The sequence below is a fragment of the Carassius auratus genome, chromosome 7 (assembly GCF_003368295.1).
Source record: "Carassius auratus strain Wakin chromosome 7, ASM336829v1, whole genome shotgun sequence".
Classification (NCBI taxonomy): domain Eukaryota; kingdom Metazoa; phylum Chordata; class Actinopteri; order Cypriniformes; family Cyprinidae; genus Carassius; species Carassius auratus.
In genome coordinates, this window is record NC_039249.1 from 18,172,592 (window position 1) to 18,192,725 (window position 20,134).

Consider the following 20,134-nt stretch of genomic DNA (forward strand, 5'->3'; position numbering starts at 1 on the left):
TATCCTAATAAAAGTTCCAGTCTACTATTTTTAGTATTTGTTTTATTACTTTTGTCTTTCCTTTTCAGTTGTATGTTTTATCTCCCTAGTCTTTTGCTAGTCTTTATTTTTGATCTGTGCCTATCTCTTGTCTCTCCTGTTGTCCTGTCTTTGTGCGTGTCTGTCATGTTTGTTCCTGTCCTGTTTCCTGAGTCCTCCCTGGTCGCTGATTCTTCAGACCTGACAGACATTTTGATGCTTCAAGCCAAGGGTTACCACCCCCAGGGCCAAGCCTGTGCTTCCTTGAGCTTCTACTTTATCTAGTCCCCTTTGCCACAGAGTCTGGAACTACCCCCATCCCTAATCCACCTGTTCTCCTGTCATGTACCTGCCCTATTGTGTGGACTGTCTTCCTGCCTTTTGTGTTCCCATTTTTTTATATAAACTTGGTTTCCCCTCGTTTATTCTGAATCTGAGTCCTCCCTTGCCAAACCGTGACAAGAAATCCCTTTAGATGTGGAGGAGAATCTGTGGTCCAACAGACCGGGACGTCAGGGGGGTGTACAAAGTAGATTCACTGTGAATCCTCTTACATTCCTATGTATTGGACAATCCTATCCACAGATTGTATCAAAATCTGAAATTGACACAAAATGAGTTAATTGAATTGAAGAATAGATTGTTTTATTCTTACAGTTATAGTCGCCTGGATGGTACAGTCACAAATATATAAACTGAAGAAGAGCAAGACAAGCCATTACAACACAGGTTGCATGCTGTGTTTGTCCAATCAATAATATTGACAACGTAAAATTCATGAACGTACCATGTGAAACGATTCCTTTATAAGTGGGAAACATGGAAAACAATAAAGTAAGATTGAGTATTTGTGTAATGCCCTATCATGTTCAAAGGAAGCACATCAGGAGAGAACATATTTATGTTCATTTGCTCTTGGCTTTTCCATCTCTCAGTATCTGGCTCTCCATATTCAACCTCACCATAGACATTATTTGATTCTTACAGACACACATGCAATGTAAAATTTTGTGATGCCCTAAAGCTGAGTGTATGGATAATGGATGAAATGACAAACTGATGGACAGTCTTGAAACATGGATAGTATTTCAAAGAGATGGGGTGAGATCAGTGCTCTCATACTTATTGTGATTCTCTGCACATGCTTGAAGCATTTGATAACTGCTAGGGGCATAACACAGCTGTCACTGACCTTCTCATTCATTTTAGTATTAGCATGTTTTTTTTCTAATAGGAGAATCTATTTCAGTTAGGACAGTGACCAAGAAATTTGGCTCGGGACATGTGTGGACAAGCCTCTATATGGCAATACAAAATCGGAAGGACTTCACCATCACTTAAGACAAAGACAGGTTGAGAGACATTGAGCTTTGTGCATTGTCTTATTTACTGAACCTCTGATTATTGATAACCAATGAAAAGAGTAATTGTTCTGTTTTCTTCAATAACCTGGAATGCAGGATCAATTCATATCTTTTATTTAACACTTGCAGCACGGCTCCCATCACAAAAGAATTGCAGACTTGTTTACATTTAATTTCACGTAATGTCCATATTCCAGTTTACTCTGCTACAATGGTAGCTTACAAAGACGAAAGCTGCATCCTTTCATGGTCATGCACATGAATGCTGAGATGTGCTGCCTGAAAACAAAGGCATTTATGAGGCCATTTATAACAACCATTTTTGTCAAAATTTCCATTTCACTTTATTACACCATGTACCACCTGAAATCATGTCTCGTCTTTGTACATCTTTTACAAATCGACTTTCTTCTTAAGGAAAAATTAGTTCTATGAAAGGAAATGTGATGGAAATACAAATTGCTTCTTAGCCAGGTCATTATTTAGGGGAGTGAAAGGATATGAATCAGGCCAGATTTTTATAACGTGTACATATGCCTACTTTGTGTCTCCATTGACAGAAGAAAAATGGCTTTGATATCCTTCAAGAACAATGGAAAACAACCATGGTTTTTTCTCTCAAGAGTTCACAGAAATGGTGAGGACTACAGACGGTTTGCTTGGTGTCTGAATGAGTGTTTTAGTTTTGCAAGAGGACACTGGTTCGGCAGACATTATCCGAGCACTGATGAATTAACAGATAGTGCCAAACTTATCTAGCCATGAAGACATCAGCACCAGCAGCCATTCACAGACAGATGTTATCACCAGCAGGTGAAAATCTGAACACCAGGCCTGCAGGTTTTTTGATGTGTACTGGATATCCCCTTTTCTCCTGAAACAACAGTTAGAGCGAGTGCATTGCTTTTGTATCTTCTGTGTCTGAACTGAGAAGGAGGATTCTTTTGATGTTCTTCTCACCGTCTACTCATAAAACCTAAAGGTTTTCATTTTGGTTTTTCTGTTCCTCATCGCTGTCTGGAAAAGAGGTTTCTAAATGCGTTGTTGTAGTTCTTGTTAAAGGCTGTGTAGATGAGTGGGTTAAAGAAGGAGTTTGAGTAACCCAGCCAAAGGAAGACACTTTTCCAGACAGGAGGTATGTCGCATGAACAGAGTGGAATGATGAGCTCAGCAAGGAAAAAGGGAATCCAACAGAGAACAAACACACCAATCAGGATGCCCACCATCAAAGCCGCTCTCCTCTCTTTCTGTTCTCGCCACGTCTCGCCATCCGTCTGGAACGATACAGTCGCGTGACGAACTGTGAAGGCCATCTGTGGCTGTCGTTCAGCCTCCTTAACCTGGCAGTAAACAAACAGGATGATGAAGAAAGTTATTGGCAGTGTTAATGAAGCCCACAACTATCTGAAAGTAAATTAAAGTATTTCCTTTTTTTTAAATTAAAGCTTAAATGGTTCACCATTGCCTGATAGCAGGCAACTTTTTTGGCTTTCCTACAATCTATATCAACCTCATCCACTTTTTGTCAAAATGGAGTCTCTGTGATCAGTTGTGTGTCAGACGGGTTTGGATCAACTATTCACAGATTAATAGAAAACAAAGTGTTAAATTAATATCTCATAATTCAAAATGTAATCAAAAACACTTTGAAGCCGTATAACTTTGTGAGGCAGTAAAAAAAAATCATTTTGTACATATCTGTCTAGACATCACATTTTTACTACACTGATCTTTAAAGGACACCCGCTATGCTTTTCTTGAATTTACCTTTCCTTTAGCGTGTAATGTAACAGTTTGCATTCAAACGATCTGCACAAAGTCCATGTCAAATAGAGTAAATCTTTCCAACAGAAAACACTTGCATGAAATACCTTGTTTGTAGTCCTGCCATTATTTCCATGAATTTGCTACGTCACTATAGGTGCATTAATGCCATGTCGTAATTAACATATTTACAAGATTCTAACTTGTAAAAAGCATTCACCTCCTTGTAGAATGTGTAATTACAACTTAATTAAAATGTAAGAGAGTAAACTGGAAATTTTCCTAGAGCTCCGATCATGTGACCACTGCAGATCAAATTAGGCATTGATAGTGTTGCCATAGAAACATAATTCTGAATCCGAGGATGTTACCGTTCAGAGTAGAAAGTCATGTGTTGTCATCTAGAAACTACGGTAATTATTACATGCCGTGAACGCATCACATCATACACATTTGCATAATGCCCACCTACTAGTTGCTCTGGCCTGCTCTCAAAAAACATTGTTTATTTGAATTCGCTATATCGAGAAGACAATTTTTTTTTGTTGTTGCAATGCCACAGTTACCATAGATCTAATGCTGAAACCCCTGTAGCTGAGTCTATTCCACATACATGCATTAATGCTGTAAAATACGAAGCAGTTTTCCACAGCTTTGTAAAACTAACGTAGCTTCTGCTACATGTTGTTATGTGAAAAATCTCACATTGTTTCCCTTGAAAGCAGAGGTGTGAAGTTTCAGACTTAGATTTACTGTATTTGCTCCCAAGGTCAGTGGCGGCTTGTATGGGGGAAGCAGGGAAGGCACAGCTTCCCAAAATGTTTAGGTGAAAATGGGAGGAGGACAATTTAATGTTAATAAAATTCACAATTAATTTCACTTCATGTCTCAGAAAGTGTATTTTTTGTTTGTAATTTCACAACTACAATAACATTACATGTTACTGAAGTTGAAAGGTGCAGCTTTTCTATCGCAAATGTGCTGAATCTGCTGATATAATTACAACCGCTAGGTGATAGAGAGGGGGAGGGGGAGGCCGGGGGAGAGCGGAGCTCTACAAATTAGCCAAATCACAATCGAGTGTTCACTTTCAGCGCTGAGGAGTGTTGAGAAAAGAAAACTCTCAGGGGAGGCTAACTGGTATATCAACCAATCATCATAGAGACGGACATTACATGATATTAGTTTAAACATCTCCCACTGTGCTGATAATATAAGTATTTGATGAGTAGTGATATTGAATATTTGATCGCTGACAGATTTACCAAGCTGTCATTCAAACAGTATAAATACAAATTAAAAATAAAGAGAGTACATACCTAAGCTGGATATAGGCTAATATAGCAGTCGGCTTAATTAAATAGCAGGCAGCTCTCTTTTAACACATGGATGGTTGTTTGCTTCAAATGGTAGGACAGGTAAGTGAAATTATATTATCTTGTGTATGTGTGTCGTTTTCTTTACGTTTTCTGACTAAAAGCAGCCAAAAAGTCATTTCAAAGCAGTTAAGCAAATAACAACAATAATAATAATCATCAAAAATCCCCGGACCAATACAATTAGTGTGCCTCCTCTATTTTAAGACCCACGAGCCGCCAAATGCACCAAGTTCACCAAAGCATTTGGGTCAATTGGCCCACAGTCACCCTTTTGGAAAATTGTCTTTAGTAATATTCTAGATGATTCTCTATGTGAGCAAATCACCAACATGTATAATTAAGCAATATCACAGATTATCACAGAAAAAAAGTTTCAAAAGTATCATCAAGGTTTATGTGTTGCCAAGCAACGCACAGAATAACAGTGTGTTAAACTCTACTCCACTTCCATAACATTCACAAACTCTAATCTAGAACAGGATAAACAGACAAGTAGAGTGATAAACAGTGAAACATCACAGTGCTTTTATATGAACTATTAACTTTAATAGTTAACTTTATTTAATTTATTAACATTATTAACTAAAGTGCAGCTTATCCAATCAAATTAGAAGACCAGAACCAATGTTTAATCTCTAACTTTAATATGAACACTGCTTTCTTTGTATTTCCTCTTGTGTTTTTAAAAAAGTATTTGAATTTGCTTTAAGCTTTTTGTTTGAAAGGCTGTAGTTGAGTGCACGGAGTACTGTGGCAGAACAAAGCACAATTACTGCGTATATGTTGTGTTCGTTTGTGCATTTTGACAGATAAAAGAGGCAACGAAGCAATAAATTGATTTTTTGGATCAGTTTATGTTAGTGAGAAGATGTGTGTGTGCAAATTGTATGAAAAAGGAGTGGCAGCTGGTATCTGACACACCCCAAAGATGCCACATTCTCTCATTAAATTCGCTGCATTGAATGTATGTATAGGATGCTGGTTGTATTGGTTGCTTTTGTAGATGTTATTTTGTACATTTTCTTTAATATTAGAAATTAATACTTTTTCTATTTCAAATTATCAAATAATTAAAAACACATTTTACAATATATACACATTTTGTCTATAAGCATGTTTTAAAATAGTATATAGGTTGGATTGTTATGAAGTTTGCCTTTCTTACTATCAAATGTCATTTCTTATTCATCATTACACTGACACAGTGGATAAATTTAGTAATGAAAAAAAAAAACTAAAAGAACAGACAAAAAGGTGAGCCATACAGAGAAGAAAGGAAGAAAACAGAATTAAATGAAAGACAAAAAAAATTGAATTAAGCTTTATTTGAGTGTCTGCATTAACTGCAGTTTAAGATTTTCCCCTTGAGGAAAGAGGGTGGAGATAGAGCATCCACCCAGTCTAGATTTTTTATGCGATTAATCCAAACTTTATATATGGAGAATTTAAATTGGAGAGTGACAAACTAATTATAGGATTGTTGTTTAAACGTTATAGTCATGTGGTGTTATTTAATGTGAAATGAATCACTAAAATATTATGTTGAAAACATTAGAACATTAACATTATCTGGGAATCTAAAAAGCAAATACTGAATTTTATATTTACAAATGATTGTTCGGTGTGAGGAAGCTGCTTCTAATTATACCCTTTTCTCTCACTCTGGGCATGTGTTTGTTGAGCGGGAACTGTGTCAATGTGGGGCAGGTGTCAGCTCCTGCGGGTTGAGCCTACCTTCTGAGGAAATAGCTCTGCGGTCTTCACTGTTATCCAAACATTTCTATTCTTTCTGGGGGTTTTTTTAGCCCTCTTGATCTATCTATCTATCTATCTATCTATCTTTCCATCCATACACACAGTGGCAAGAATACATTAGACCCTTGAAAAAAATCTGAAATTCTCTATTAATTGCTAACAGAATCTCTTTTAACATACAACCAGTTGTACTCTTTTACATTTTATTGAAGACATTATGTGGTCATTGACAGTGCAGGCTGCCAGTAAAAAGTCAGTGAAACTCTGTTATGACTTCTCCAAAAGCTAATTGGAGTCAGTTGGAATTATGGGTCAGACAGGTGTCCTAGCCTTTAAATGAAAGCATTCAAAGCCTGATTACTTTTAAATATGCTCTCATACTAACAGATTGGTTCATGAAAACCATGCCTTGATCCCAATAGCTTAAAAAAGCATTAAGAGATGCAAAAAGATGGATCAGCTATACAAAAGTATCGCTTATGAATCCACAGTAAGAGACTGAAGAAATGTAGAAAAGTCTGGACGTTGAAACCCTCCCTAGGAGCCGGCATCCTGCACAGATGACTAAGAAAAAAGAAAAAAAAAACAAGGGTAAAAACCAAAGACCCTTCGAAAACTCTACAAACTGCAGAAGTCTTTACTCAAGTGTCCACTATCACAAAAAAATAAATAAATACCTGAACAAAATGGTGTTCCTTAAAACGATAACAACAGGGAAGCCATTGCTGCCAATAAAAAATGAGGTATGTCTCATGTTTAACCAAGACAACTAAGTTCTGTCATGACAACTCTCTGAGAGTTTAGCATGGTAATGTACATGACAATATTAATGTGTTTGGTCTTGGCGGAACAGATCTGCTATGCTTCTGATTCGACAGAGCAAGTATTGAGACTTGCTACTGCCAATACAGTATACATGCTGCTGTGAAATACTGCTGTTGCCCATCTAACATATATTAAACAAGCCCCATATATATATATATATATATATATATATATATATATATATATACATACATATATACATATATACATATACATATATATATATATATATATATATATATATATATATATATATATATATATATATATATATATGAATTGCCCAGTAGCAGATCTATACAGGTGGAGTTGGGGAAGGTGGAGGGTTTCTGAAGCACGCTGCAACTGCAACAGCAACAACAAGAACTGGCCAAGTATTTGAATGTTGAGCAGCAAACTCATTGACTGCTGATGCAACTAGAACCGATCAGCTGTGCCATGTGAATAATGATCTGATTATGTCAGATTGAATTAGAAGTTATCAACATGAACCATCTAGAGTTTCATGACAGAACTTTGCATTCGTTCCACAACATTACAAATTCTCTATGAACAATTGGGGCAAACACCAGCTCCAAAACCTGATCTCAACTGTAAAGCATGGTGGACAGAGCATCATGGTTTAATGCTGCTTTGCTGCCTCAGGGTGTAGACACTTTGCAATCATTAAGAGAACAAAGAATTATAACGTGTATTAAGACATTATAGGAGAATATCAGGACAGCAGCTAATGACTTCAATCTTCAAACAGGCTGGGTGATGCAACAAGACAATGACAAATCACTAGCACTAACTAAAGAATGGCTGAGAAGAAGATGCCTGGGTCCTAACCTTGAGCTGATTACGATTCTGTGGCATAGCCTTAAAGAGGGCTGTGCTATCAAAACAACACAGAAACATGGATACTAAACTGAAACCGATTTATGGGGAGGAATGGTCCAGTAGATGCAGAAATTGTCCACTAGATGCAGAAATTTCAAAAGGGTTATCAAACTTATTCTTGCCACAGTAAATATATTCTTATATAATCCTAATTATTTTTTTTTTACCTCTATGACCTCAGCCATGGGTGTGATGGTGTTGGTCTTGCGAGAGCCAATGCGGAACTTGGCAGCCTTGTAAATCTTCCAGTAGACAAAGAGCACCACACAGAGGGGCAGGTAAAAGGCTCCAAATGTGGAGAAGACTGTGTAAGAGGGCTCCTGGCTTACTTGACAAGTCAGGCTGTCTTCCGAGTATGTCTCACCCCAACCGAAGAGTGGCGAAAGCGAGATAACTGAAGAGAGCACCCACGTGAGGCCAATCATCACATTGGAGATTCGTTTACGTGTCTTCAGTGTATATTCCAGGTGGCGTGTGATGGACCAGTAGCGATCTAGGGCAATGGCCGTCACGTTCCAGATACTGGCTGTGCAGCAGAGCACATCGCAGGAGATCCAGACCTGACACAAGGCCCGACCCAGAATCCAACGCCGGCCATAGAGCTCCCTAACCAGACTGAGCGGCATTACCAGTCCTGCAACCATCACATCTGAGATGGCCATGGAGGCAACCAGGTTGTGGGGAACACGATGGAAGGTACGCACCCTCAGGATGGTCACCAAAACCAGAAGGTTCCATACAAAGGTGGCCACCACTAGCATTGCCAGCAAAGTGAGCGTGAGAACACTGAACACAGAAAATGGACGGTACAGATTACCCGATTCGGATCCTCCGGAGGTATTAGCCGAGAGATCTGTAACGTTGGGTTGAGTCATGGCAGCATGTGACACTATGCAAATAGATATCTGGCTCTCATTAGAGGACAATGTGAAAATAAATGTCCATGTCAGATTGGATGAATTTTGTACTGTTCTTTAGGTCAGGCATGGTTTTCTTGTTGGATGTTTTCAAGTTCATTCATTTGAAAAAATTTGCAAGAGTTCATTTTTTGAGTGGGCGTCATGTGTTCTTGGCACTACAATTTGTGAGCTTATTGTCCTTTAGCTCACAGTTCTGTATGTTGGTCACTGAAAAGGTAGGCGTTTTAAAGTGCTGCCATACTGATTATGGATGACATTATAATGCACACATTGATAATCATTTTCAGTTTCAGGTTCTCAGGACACACATCTGAAGGAGTGAGAAGCCATCCTCCATCCTATAACACAAGAAAAAAGGGCATAAATAAGTTTCATATTTCATCCAACAAAATCCTCTTATTTAGCAACCACCCGAAATAGAAAACAGCTCAAGGCTATGGAATGGGCATCTTTCTTTGTGCTCAGATTTCCTGACTTTTTATGATATGACTTGCTCTTATTTTAGCCACTCAAGTCATCTGTACAATAGAAACCTGACAGGGAAAATGATTTAAAGCTCATTCTTTATTATTTTGACTCAGCTAATAATAAATTGGCTTTTTTATTATTTATTTGTCTGTAATTTAGTCCATGGAGTCCTTGAGGTTTTATATCCTCCTTTGGGTTAGATGTAATTTGTTCTAAGTGCTTGTGAAACAGATTAGGTTCAATTATTCGTAGCAATTGAAGTTACACTGGAGACCTCAATTGACAGGCGTCTTCATATTGACCTTCTTGCAATAATGTCAGCTGGTAAAGATCTATCCCACAGGAAAAAGCATCTTTATCCCAAAAGCACAGCCATCTACATTTAAAAGTAGCTGTACCAAAGACTGTCAAAGAGACAGATATTATTAGAGAGCCAAAAGGCTTTGATTTTCATTAGTTCCTGGTTTATGAGTGTCAAAATCGCTCCTCTGTTGGCCTTCAAAACTCAATTAGGAGTACAAAGGCCAGCATGCTTGTCAGGAGAGCTCAGTGGTAGAGTCATCAAAACATCAAATACCTGTCAGCAGCACAACAGCGAAGGGAATATCACAAGCTGTCGTGTCAGTGATGACAACAATGAGAGGATTGAGTTTTCTGTCCTGTTGATTGCTGTATGTGCTTGCCCTCTGTTTGAAAAGAATTAAACTAACACAGATATCATACTTGTTTTCTTTTGGCTGAAAAGAGACAAAGCATAAAAATAGAAACTACATGGGATTGCTGGCAAAAGGGTCCTACTGAGGTGTCAACAGACATTTCGTGTTGATTAACGTACCTCTGATTGCCAAAAGTACATATCATTACCCAGCATGCTCATCAGTGAGTCTGGAGTCTGTCCTGTCAGGAGGAACAGAGAGGAAACACACAATGTCCACACTCGACAGGCTCATTACCACACACAAGCGCAGAGGAACACTGATTACAGATTCCCGCTCATTCTTTCTCAGTGCTGCTGAGCTGTGTTTGCGCTGTTGGTACGACTCTCTAGGAGAAATCACTAAGGAGAAAATGACATTTATGGATAAGATCTAAGTTATACATCAAAAACATCCGTCATAGTGCCTTACTAAAATTGCCTACCCTTATTTTTGAGGATATTCATCCTTTTTACCTATAATTCCGCCCACTTTCATCTTTCTTCTCTCTTCTGCATCTCTTCATGTCATCTTTAAATCTTTCCCTGCTCTCTTTCGCCTCCATCTCCTTTATTAGCTTGTGGCCAAAGCCATGAAATTGGACACACATGCACCTAAACACATGATCTGTAGCAAGAAATGCCCTCAGCATGTTGTCTTTGGTGGTGTTCAGCTAATCATCTCTGACAGCTTCCCCTCAGCAAATCAACCAGGGCACTGGACACACACGCTGAGATAAAGACACCTGTCATTTATAGCCATTCCCACAAGAGTGAGATGAAACAACGGTTTATTTCTGGCTTTTTACGAGCTTCAGAGGGCAAAAAGCATTCTGTTGTGTTTTAGAGTCTTTGGGTCTTATTTACTTAACATGCCACATGACAGAGAAATAAACAGTAGGATATTTAAGGGATAGTACACTCCAAAATGAAAATTCTGTCATCATTTACTCACCATCATTTGGTTTTGAACCTGTATGACTTCTGTAGAACACAATAGATGATGACATGTCATTCATATCGGAGTGAACTTTCCCTAACAGAAAGAGACAAGGATATATGTGTACCAATACACTTTGAAATACTCTTTTACACATACGGCATGCTCTTGGAACTCTTTAATGGACTGTTCAATTCTGTTATTCTAGGCTCAATATTTAACAATGTCCTCGGGGTGATAAACTCAAGCAATTAACCTGCATGTTCTTAAATGCTTTGAACCTTTTTTTACAACAACATTTAACTTTTCAACCTGATTAGAAAGACAAGGAGCTGGTTCCCAGGGTGGCTGGAGATAAATGGTAAAGGTTCCACAAGGTTAATTTCCAATTAAGGTGATGCAGGAACTGAATAGTTACAGAGATCACAATTCTGTGCTGTCAATATGGTGCTCTCGAGCACAGCACATAACCACAAGCTGCCGCAGGGGGCTGTCGCTGCAATCAGTGTAGTGCAAGCTATTTTGAATAAATAAAATTGAATATATCTGACTTGAATAAAATGGGTCAATTTAGGTGTTACCACATGAAGTACCACATTTTTTCAGTGCCTTGACTCATTTGGATGTATACGGTGGATATTATCGTGCACAAGCTTAAACATGCTTAAACAAGGTTTGATGATTTTAGTGGGTCCTCTAAGCTTGGGAATTTTTCTAAGCTGGTCTGACTGAGAAAGCAGCCTACAGAAAGGCAGAACCAGTAGGACAAGGACTTTTGTGTTTTAGCAGATGAAGAGATCTAGTAATGGCGAGCTGTACTTATACAAGGTTAAAGAAACAAGACAATACAAATCTAGTTTACAATAAACCTAGTGATTTTTTAATTGTTATAAAATTATGTAAATGCACATGATTGGTCTGTGGTCTCTAGATAAACCAAACGTACTTAATGAGGGCAATTATGACAGCCATTGAACAGAACTGTATTAGGATAGTGCTTTTGTTTGTCAAAATGTAAGCAGCAATAAGAGTCCACAATTAATACACCAGTGATAACATTACATTTCTAATCATACTTGTTCTAATGAGAGGGGGTTACTGCACACAGACAGAGAGAACGGTTTTACCATGTCAATAAACCTACTTCTTAGAGAGATAGAGGGACAAATTCATTCAATGGATTTACTCTAAAGCTGCCGAAAATAGTTCAGCGAGAGATGCGTCTAATGCGCCACACAATAACATTAAAAATCACATATAATCACTCGCTCTTTCATGACACAATATTCCCTTTTCGTTAAGTTAGTGATATTTTCTGTTTGTTGGACCGACTGTAAACGACATGAGATTACTCATCTTGCTATTTTATGTTTTTGTGCCAAGAAGCGGAGGTTTATGTAGATAAATGCCCCAGCATTAATGCAAACTCCCTGACTGAAGCAATTGTCACTCAAATGTGGTTCTCGCGCGGTACTGAAGCATCATTTGCTGAGATCTAAGAAAATGCGCACAACTAGCAGCAACAACCTCGTGAAAGCTGTAGTTCAGTAGTGTGCTGAAAACATCTCATTTAAACAACAACCTACTTTAAACTTGCCTTTTTCAAATTAACACATTTCAGAACTTAAAGCGAGAGATCATGAACGTAAAAAATAACGGGTGTTTACTTCTGGCTTCGTGACACGGGAGCAATCAAATGTTCCCCTGCATCCACTGGGGACAGAAACCCTCTCCTTCCTTTTTTTATATATATACCTTTTAATTATGACATTTAAATCCCAAAGGCTTTAAAGGTGTTGCATTAAAGACGTTGTGTCCACACTTCCAAATATTTTCCCAGAGCTTTACATCCTATAAGAAAGGACGATAGTAAATAACATTTTGCAACGACCGCCCCAAATCACTTATTTTGAAATGCATAGGGGCAACATACTGTCCGCATATATCTCAGGAAATGTCGCCAATGCAGCACACTTAACATAGCGTTATTTACACTTTGCACACAGCAAATGTCTACTAAAGCTCTTAATACTCACCCTTAATTACAAAATCAATACGAAGATGCTGCAAAAGTGCAGGATTGCTTCGCTTTTGGCTGTCGAGAGCAACTGTTCTGCCCACCTGAAACCGTCTTCATCCAAAAACACACTATACTTGAGTCAAGGCTTCAACACCGCATGTGGATTAAACCAATGTGTGGCGTAGGGGTGTTGCGTGCATACCGAAGGATTCTAGCTGCAACTATCACATCATCAGGACGTTAAGCTGGGGGCAATAAGGGACTCATGGAAATGCTGCAAACATCGGTAATTTGTACACTAATAACGGACCAAGAGCATGGTGATAATCTTAAACTTTTTGCCTCTCCTGAGCGAAAGTTATTAAAATTGATGTTGTATTTTAGTGACATGGAGTCAGCGTAGATCACGTTAACATTCTGCTCCACACAATGATCTATATTAATATTTAATTAGTTCATTCTGAAGCCAATTTCAGTTACAGCTGCTTTTGTCCCCCTCCCGGTCTAGCTTGGGTTTCCCTGAGCGCGCGCTTTCCTTTTAGGACCAGTGCGCGCATTACACTGGAAATGTTCAATCTAGTGTGTGGCCACACACTGCTGAACTGAATCTAGAAAAGGTTTTCATATGTCAAACACAGTAACTAGCAGAGATTCTCATAATAGACAGAGAACGATTTCCTCAATGCCTTGACCCAAGACGGTCGATAATCCAATAACAAATGATTTTTGTAGTATTAAATGTAATACGAAAAGGTATCATTGCGTCCCAGTTTGATGCCATGTTTGTGATTTTTACATGGATGATGGAACAAACGAACTGTTATTTCATTTACAATCAATTTAAGGCATGTTTTCAAATGGATTGTGAAATCTTGTAACTAATTTTTGGCATAATGACAGTTTGGTAGCATCTCATATATCCTGTAAACTTACTGAAGACTTCCACATGCCATATAAATCACCACACCAATTTATGTTCAAATTAAAATACAGAGGCACTATTTTCCAAACGTGCAGCCTAGGTCTACCTCCATAACAGAAAATATTATGTAACACTGTGCCTCATGCATATCAATGCACATTAATGTTGCTCTGTTGTGGTGAACATAAACTAGAATAACAAAGGGACAGTTAGCTTGTACTAACAGTAGCCACTGTGTCTAGTGTTCTATATCTATTGTTTGACTTCTAACAAATAGGCTTTCACACTGACAGAACTTTTAAGTTTAAGGGAAAATGGGATTACAATTCACTTGTTTACTCACCCTCATGTTCTTCATCCTTCTTTATTCTGCAGAACACAAACAAAGAGTTTGGGTCTTCACTATTCTCTTCTCCCAAACAATTTGGTTCAGACAATAAATGTAAAGAACCCAACAATCACACATCTAAATAGGCCTACTGGAAAATCACTATATACTAAAACTATGAGACAACAACTTTGCTAATATGCAAACTTCTATAAGACAAAAAAAAAGGTGAAAATAATATGTTTGGGATGCTTTTCACATGCTTTTCCAGTGTAATACCTCAAATAAGTATAGCAATTAAAAACCTTCACTTGTAAAGGGCAAATTTAAATGGTTGTAACAAGTGTAATTTTGGAGAACAGCACAGTGGCCTTTTCAATCAGTGACTTTTTTAATGAATCTGTGGCAGGGACTCACAGGAAAAATAAGCTCTTCATGAATTTCAACTCATGCTCTGAAATCAGGGACTGATTATAATATCATCTCTTTCTCATGCAGGCTGTGTCATATGTGCTGTAAAATAATACTATTGAACAGATGACGAACTGTGCCTGTATATCGGATGATCAACCTAAACACTGATTTCTGAATGTGTATGCAGTATCAGAGGCATATAAAACATTTAATGTTCAGTTAACACTTACTCAGTCTCTTTTTTGATGAACTTAAGATAACAACTACAGATATTCACTTTTACACTGCTTTTCGGATCCGACTGATGTAACTTAATTTGGACTGTGTGTAGGGTTGGAAATATGCAATCAAATTTTAGAGATGAGTCAGTGCACCAGTCATCCTCAATAAGTCATCAAAACAGCATCATCAGTTTTATGTCTTGTGCGTCTGCAAAGGTAATTAGCACTGACCTAATTTCACAGACTTGTCCACTAGCATTGGTAATACTTAAAGTGGAGGAATCGACGAGTCTCATTTTGGAGGAATTATACAGAAGTCTTTTTTTTCAGGGGTGCATAACGAAATGACCAGTGTCCAAAGACCATGCATCCTCTTATTCTGAAGGATATTAAAGAGAGGTACCTGGAGCATTATAGGCTTATTATATTAGACTCCAGCTTACCAGTTTTGTTTTACTACTTCGGAATGAACCAATCTGAATTTATTCTTTGTCTTCGTTTACATTCATATTCATACATGAATCTATAGACTCAGTTAGCCGAATTAACCGATAAGAGCTCTGATATTTTTTTTTTTTTTTTTTAAAAAAGGAACAAGAATAATTTGGAAAAAAAGAAGACAGAGTGGAAATGACCAAGAAGCCTTGGTAATTGAAAAAGCAGAGGCAGATATTGTGAGGTGAGGGGGAGTAGGAACATTTAATGTGAGAAAAGGGATTAAGGAAAATAACATTAGAGCGGTAAGAGAAGAGCAGAATAAATTATAATTTAGCAGATGGGAAATCTGTATAGCGTAACAGCAGAACCGCTCTCTCAGCAGGTAGCCTTAACATACAGGAAATCACCTGAAGCACCCTCTCTTGTCCTTACTTCTCTCTTCCATCATCTTTATCTCTCTCTTTGGTGAGTGCAGACAGAAGAAGCATGTGTGTTTTTAAATAAGAGATAGAGAGAGGCATGGGGAAAAGAAGATATGAGACTTAGTGGCAGGAAACAGCTTTAGGTAGTCAAAGATGTGAAATACCGGCTGCTGAGTCATTTGCTTCTCTTCCCCTGAGGAGATATTAAATTCATTGAAGTGTGTTTCCATTACTAAAATAATAAAAAGCTGCTGGTCACTGAGCTAATCATGTTGAGAAACAGGTCACTGAGGTAACCTTTGTGTTCTGTGAGCCAGAAATGCACCCAAGAGAAGATTATTTTGCAGATTGTCCAACTAAAAATGAGTGAAAGCACCTTATTACCAGTGTTGGGCAAGTTACTTTTAAAAAGTAATTAGTTACAGTTACTAGTTACTTCTTCCAAAAAGTAACTAAATTAGTAACTCAGTTACAAATTTTTAAAGTAACTAGTTACTTAAGAAAGTAACTATTGCGTTACTTTCAAGTAAAATTGAATTTTAAATGCTCAAACGTGACCCCACCTCTACCCCTCTTTAAAGGAACTTAAAATACATGTGCATGTTCAATTATTTATGATAAATCTGAATATTATAATGAAATGGACACTTAATACAATACATTATTAACAGAAACATGAAACATTGTACACACATCTAAAAAAAAAAGTTGCTGTGGGACAAAGTGAGACTAGCCTCCAATCAAATGGCATGTATGTAGATATTATGTTTATATAGTGGATCAATGCAAATAACACGATAGATTTTTGGGAACTTTTGATATTTCCTTTTATTGTTTCTTTAATTTCTTGAAGGAAAAAGTAATGTATATACTTCCATTTAGAGAAGGGTCCGTGTACGTTTTGATAGTTTGTTTTCCAATTTGAAATGAAATAAGCAGAAACGAGAAAACGGCCCATTTATTCGTTTTTCGTTTTTTTGAAAAAAACGAAAAACGAGATTTCGGCTTGAGTTTTTGTTTTTTAGTTCAGAGGCATAAAACGAATAAATGACTTCAAAATCCGTTTTCCACATGTGGGCGGTCCTAAGACGCCCCCTTCCGCCGATTGGTCAAGCAAATCTGAGCATGTGACGTCATCAGTTGTCGCTCAGGTCTGTTCAACAAAATAATAGTCCTCTAACGTTACTATGGCTACCGATTCTTAAACGGGCAGGGCAGGTCCTGTTGGGCTTTCTTCTGTGCAACTTTACGCGTTTCACAGAAATCTTTACATCAGAAATATTAAATATTAGTCTGCCCCCAGCCCGTTTTAATTAGCGGTGCGGAGTTAAATCTGTGTGGTGAAGCTGCGCTAGACAGCGCCGAGCGGGAGAGGATCAATGACCAGTGTTCGGTCAGCAGTCAGAACTTGGGTACCGATGATGGGGAAATACATTTTTACTGAAAATGACCACGCGAGTATGATTGACAGGACGATAGCGGAGACAATTAAAAGCGCAATATAACGTCTGTTAACAAAAAAAAAAAAAAAAAAAAATATATATATATATATATATATATATATATATATATATATATATATATATATATATATAATATATATATATATATAATATATTATATATTATATAAAATATAATTAATATATTATATAAAATATAAAAAATATATTAATATAAGCGAATTTGTCTTTGTTTTTAATAAAATAATTGTGAACCACAAACCGAGCCTTCGTTTTAAAGGGCGATTTCCAAATATATTTTATTTATTTGTTATAATATGGGTATTTTATGTCACCCGTCTTATTAGTTTGATTATAGTAGGCTATACGCGATTTTTTTTTTAAATTATTGTACTATTTTACTGTTGTTGTTTTTAATTAACAATATATCATAACAACTTAAAAAGATAAAAATCTACAGAAGAGATTAACAAATAACATTGGTGTTGTCATAAGTTAACTAATCAATGGGAAATTTTCCTCACCGGCACAACCCTATTCTTAATGTTGGCTACATGTTACAGATTTAATGTTGAGCACATAATGTTAAAGGCTTCTTAAATACCATCACATTCAGTTGAAGAGTCAAGAAGGATGTGTTAATTTATTCAATCTTTCATTAGTTGGTGACCCGGTGTGATTATAATAGCATAAATAAAAAAAACACGTAATAGGCTATGTATGCCAATAGACAAAACACATCTGCTTTTCCTCTAGATCACTTTACAGTGTGATGGAAATAAACTTTTCTTAAAGCGTGATGAGGTTTGGTAAATTTAAATCAACAACGTAAGAGGCTTCAGGCTGTCTGATGAACTCTGTATGGACAAACACCCAGCTTTGCAGTATAGGTGGCACAGAAACAGCATCTGACCTGGCATTTAGATGTACTTTACACACTGTCTATTGCAGCTCAAAGGAGGCACTGTGAATTTGCATTACAATTTCATTCTAAGAGGCTATTAAATGTGAAGTGACAACATGAAACACTACTTTTAATATATATATATATATATATATATATATATATATATATATATATATATATATATATATATATAAACACCAGCAGTTGGTGGCAAGTCACCCTGATAATGATTAAATACCAATTTACTCATTTAGGCTCACAATAAGCGGATTACATAATTATACCATGAAAAAAAAAATATATATATATATATATATATATATGTGTGTGTGTGTGTGTGTGTAAAAGCAGGAAGTCCAGTCCTGGCTGTATAATCAAACAATAAAACGAGAAACAATGCATGCCATCAAGAACATTTTTTATTCCACAGGAACTTGATCCAGTTCACTTGTTAAAGGATACTCCACTTTAAAATAAATTCTGTCATCATATACTCACTCTCATGTTTTTTCAATCCTTTATGAATTTCTTTCTACTCTCAGTCCAGCCTCTCTCATTGTTAAACCATGGTTTATCACATGATCGACTACTGTAGCCTTGTTTCCATTTCTGACTCATCCTCTTCCTCCCCTTCCTCCTCTTAGTCGAACTCGTCCTCTGGCTCTCCCTCCAACTCCTCTTACTCTGTCTGCAGTGTTTGCATCCATTATCCAAAACCTATTACTTGACCTTTGTTCTATTTATAGGCCACTACTAAAGTTATGTTTGGTTGTTGTTAAGTAAAGCAACAAGTGTTTGCACATGTGAGGAGTTAGTGTGAGGCACGGATGAATTAGTGTGGCATTTTGATTGGTTGTGTGTATAAAAGGAAATCAAGAAACTTCCTGTCAGATTCTGGTGTGTTGTATAGAAAATTGTGTGTTGTGTTTTGCAAAAAGTGTTTAACGAAATTGAAAACTGAGTAAAAGGCCAAACATTTGTGTATGGTTTTGCAGATTTAGTGTGTGGTTCTGTTGTCTGAGTGTCTTTAGAAATTGGTTTTAGAAATTGTGTGACAAGTAATAATTTGTGTGTAAGCAGTTGAAAAAAAAAACTGTAAGCATTTTAGAATATTCCCTTGCTTTGATAGTAAATTCTTTGCTGAAATTTATTAGCTTGTGGCTGATCTGATTGATCATAAATGGGCAAGCAACCACAATTTTATATTTTTTAAAAGTGTTGTTTTCATTTAATGTTTGCATTAGGGTTATTTAAATTAGTATTTAGCTTATTTAGGTTAATTTTGTTTCTTAAATCTGAAACTTATACTTTTTTTTTGCCATATTGCATGATATTTTAATATACATCACAAAAATTGAAACTTGTCATTAACAAAGCAAATTTTTTTAAAACCTGTTCTTTATTGCAATACTATTAAAAAACTTGAACCTTATAAGTAATTACTGTGATATGAAATGTTGATACTTGCACATGCCTATTACATAATTCACACTTAAACTTTGTTTTACCTGGAATCCGGTGAGCATACCAGGACTGCACCACACGGTCAAGACCAACTGTAGTAACCTGACAAGATAGTGCAGACGCACAATAACGTTTCAGGTCATCTTCCATGTCCAGTTCCTCCTGGTTCACTAATTGCATCAGTGCCCCTTTCACTGGATAATTCACTCTGTTATTTACTTCAGGCCATATTCTTTCAATTGTGTGATTCTTTTTATTTAAAAGGAAAAAAAGGAAAACAATTAGACTAGCACAACAGCTACATACAGTTAAGGAAGTTAGTTTATTACAATCTTGCACCTCTAGAGCAGTGGATCTTAAATCTGGTTGCTTTAAGGAGGTATTTCTACCTGATTCTACGTAGAAATTCTAATGTCGTCGTTGTGACCTACTTCAATCAGTTCGTTGAAACATAAAACGGGAAAGCCGTTATAACCTAATTGAGTTACATTGACTTAACATACAATTTCCATTAATGCTTGCTCAGG

At 36.9% G+C, this 20,134-nt stretch overlaps 1 protein-coding gene across 3 annotated transcripts; it reads right to left on the reverse strand.

Annotated features, from left to right (window-relative positions):
* Positions 1-647: 647 nt before the first annotated feature.
* Positions 648-13,469, reverse strand: htr5ab (5-hydroxytryptamine (serotonin) receptor 5A, genome duplicate b). Of its 3 annotated transcripts, XM_026267791.1 has the most exons (4): positions 10,211-10,991; positions 9,953-10,061; positions 8,155-9,245; positions 648-2,722 (listed from the first exon to the last, which is right to left on the reverse strand). In XM_026267791.1, the coding sequence occupies exons 3-4, from the start codon at positions 8,860-8,862 to the stop codon at positions 2,390-2,392; spliced, it is 1,041 nt and encodes a 346-aa protein (XP_026123576.1). In that variant the 5' UTR covers positions 8,863-9,245; positions 9,953-10,061; positions 10,211-10,991; the 3' UTR covers positions 648-2,389. The 3 variants fall into 3 exon arrangements, with proteins under 3 accessions (XP_026123576.1, XP_026123575.1, XP_026123577.1); XM_026267790.1 differs by lacking the exons at positions 9,953-10,061; positions 10,211-10,991 and adding an exon at positions 13,046-13,467; XM_026267792.1 differs by lacking the exons at positions 648-2,722; positions 9,953-10,061; positions 10,211-10,991 and adding exons at positions 5,867-6,844; positions 13,046-13,469.
* Positions 13,470-20,134: the final 6,665 nt, after the last annotated feature.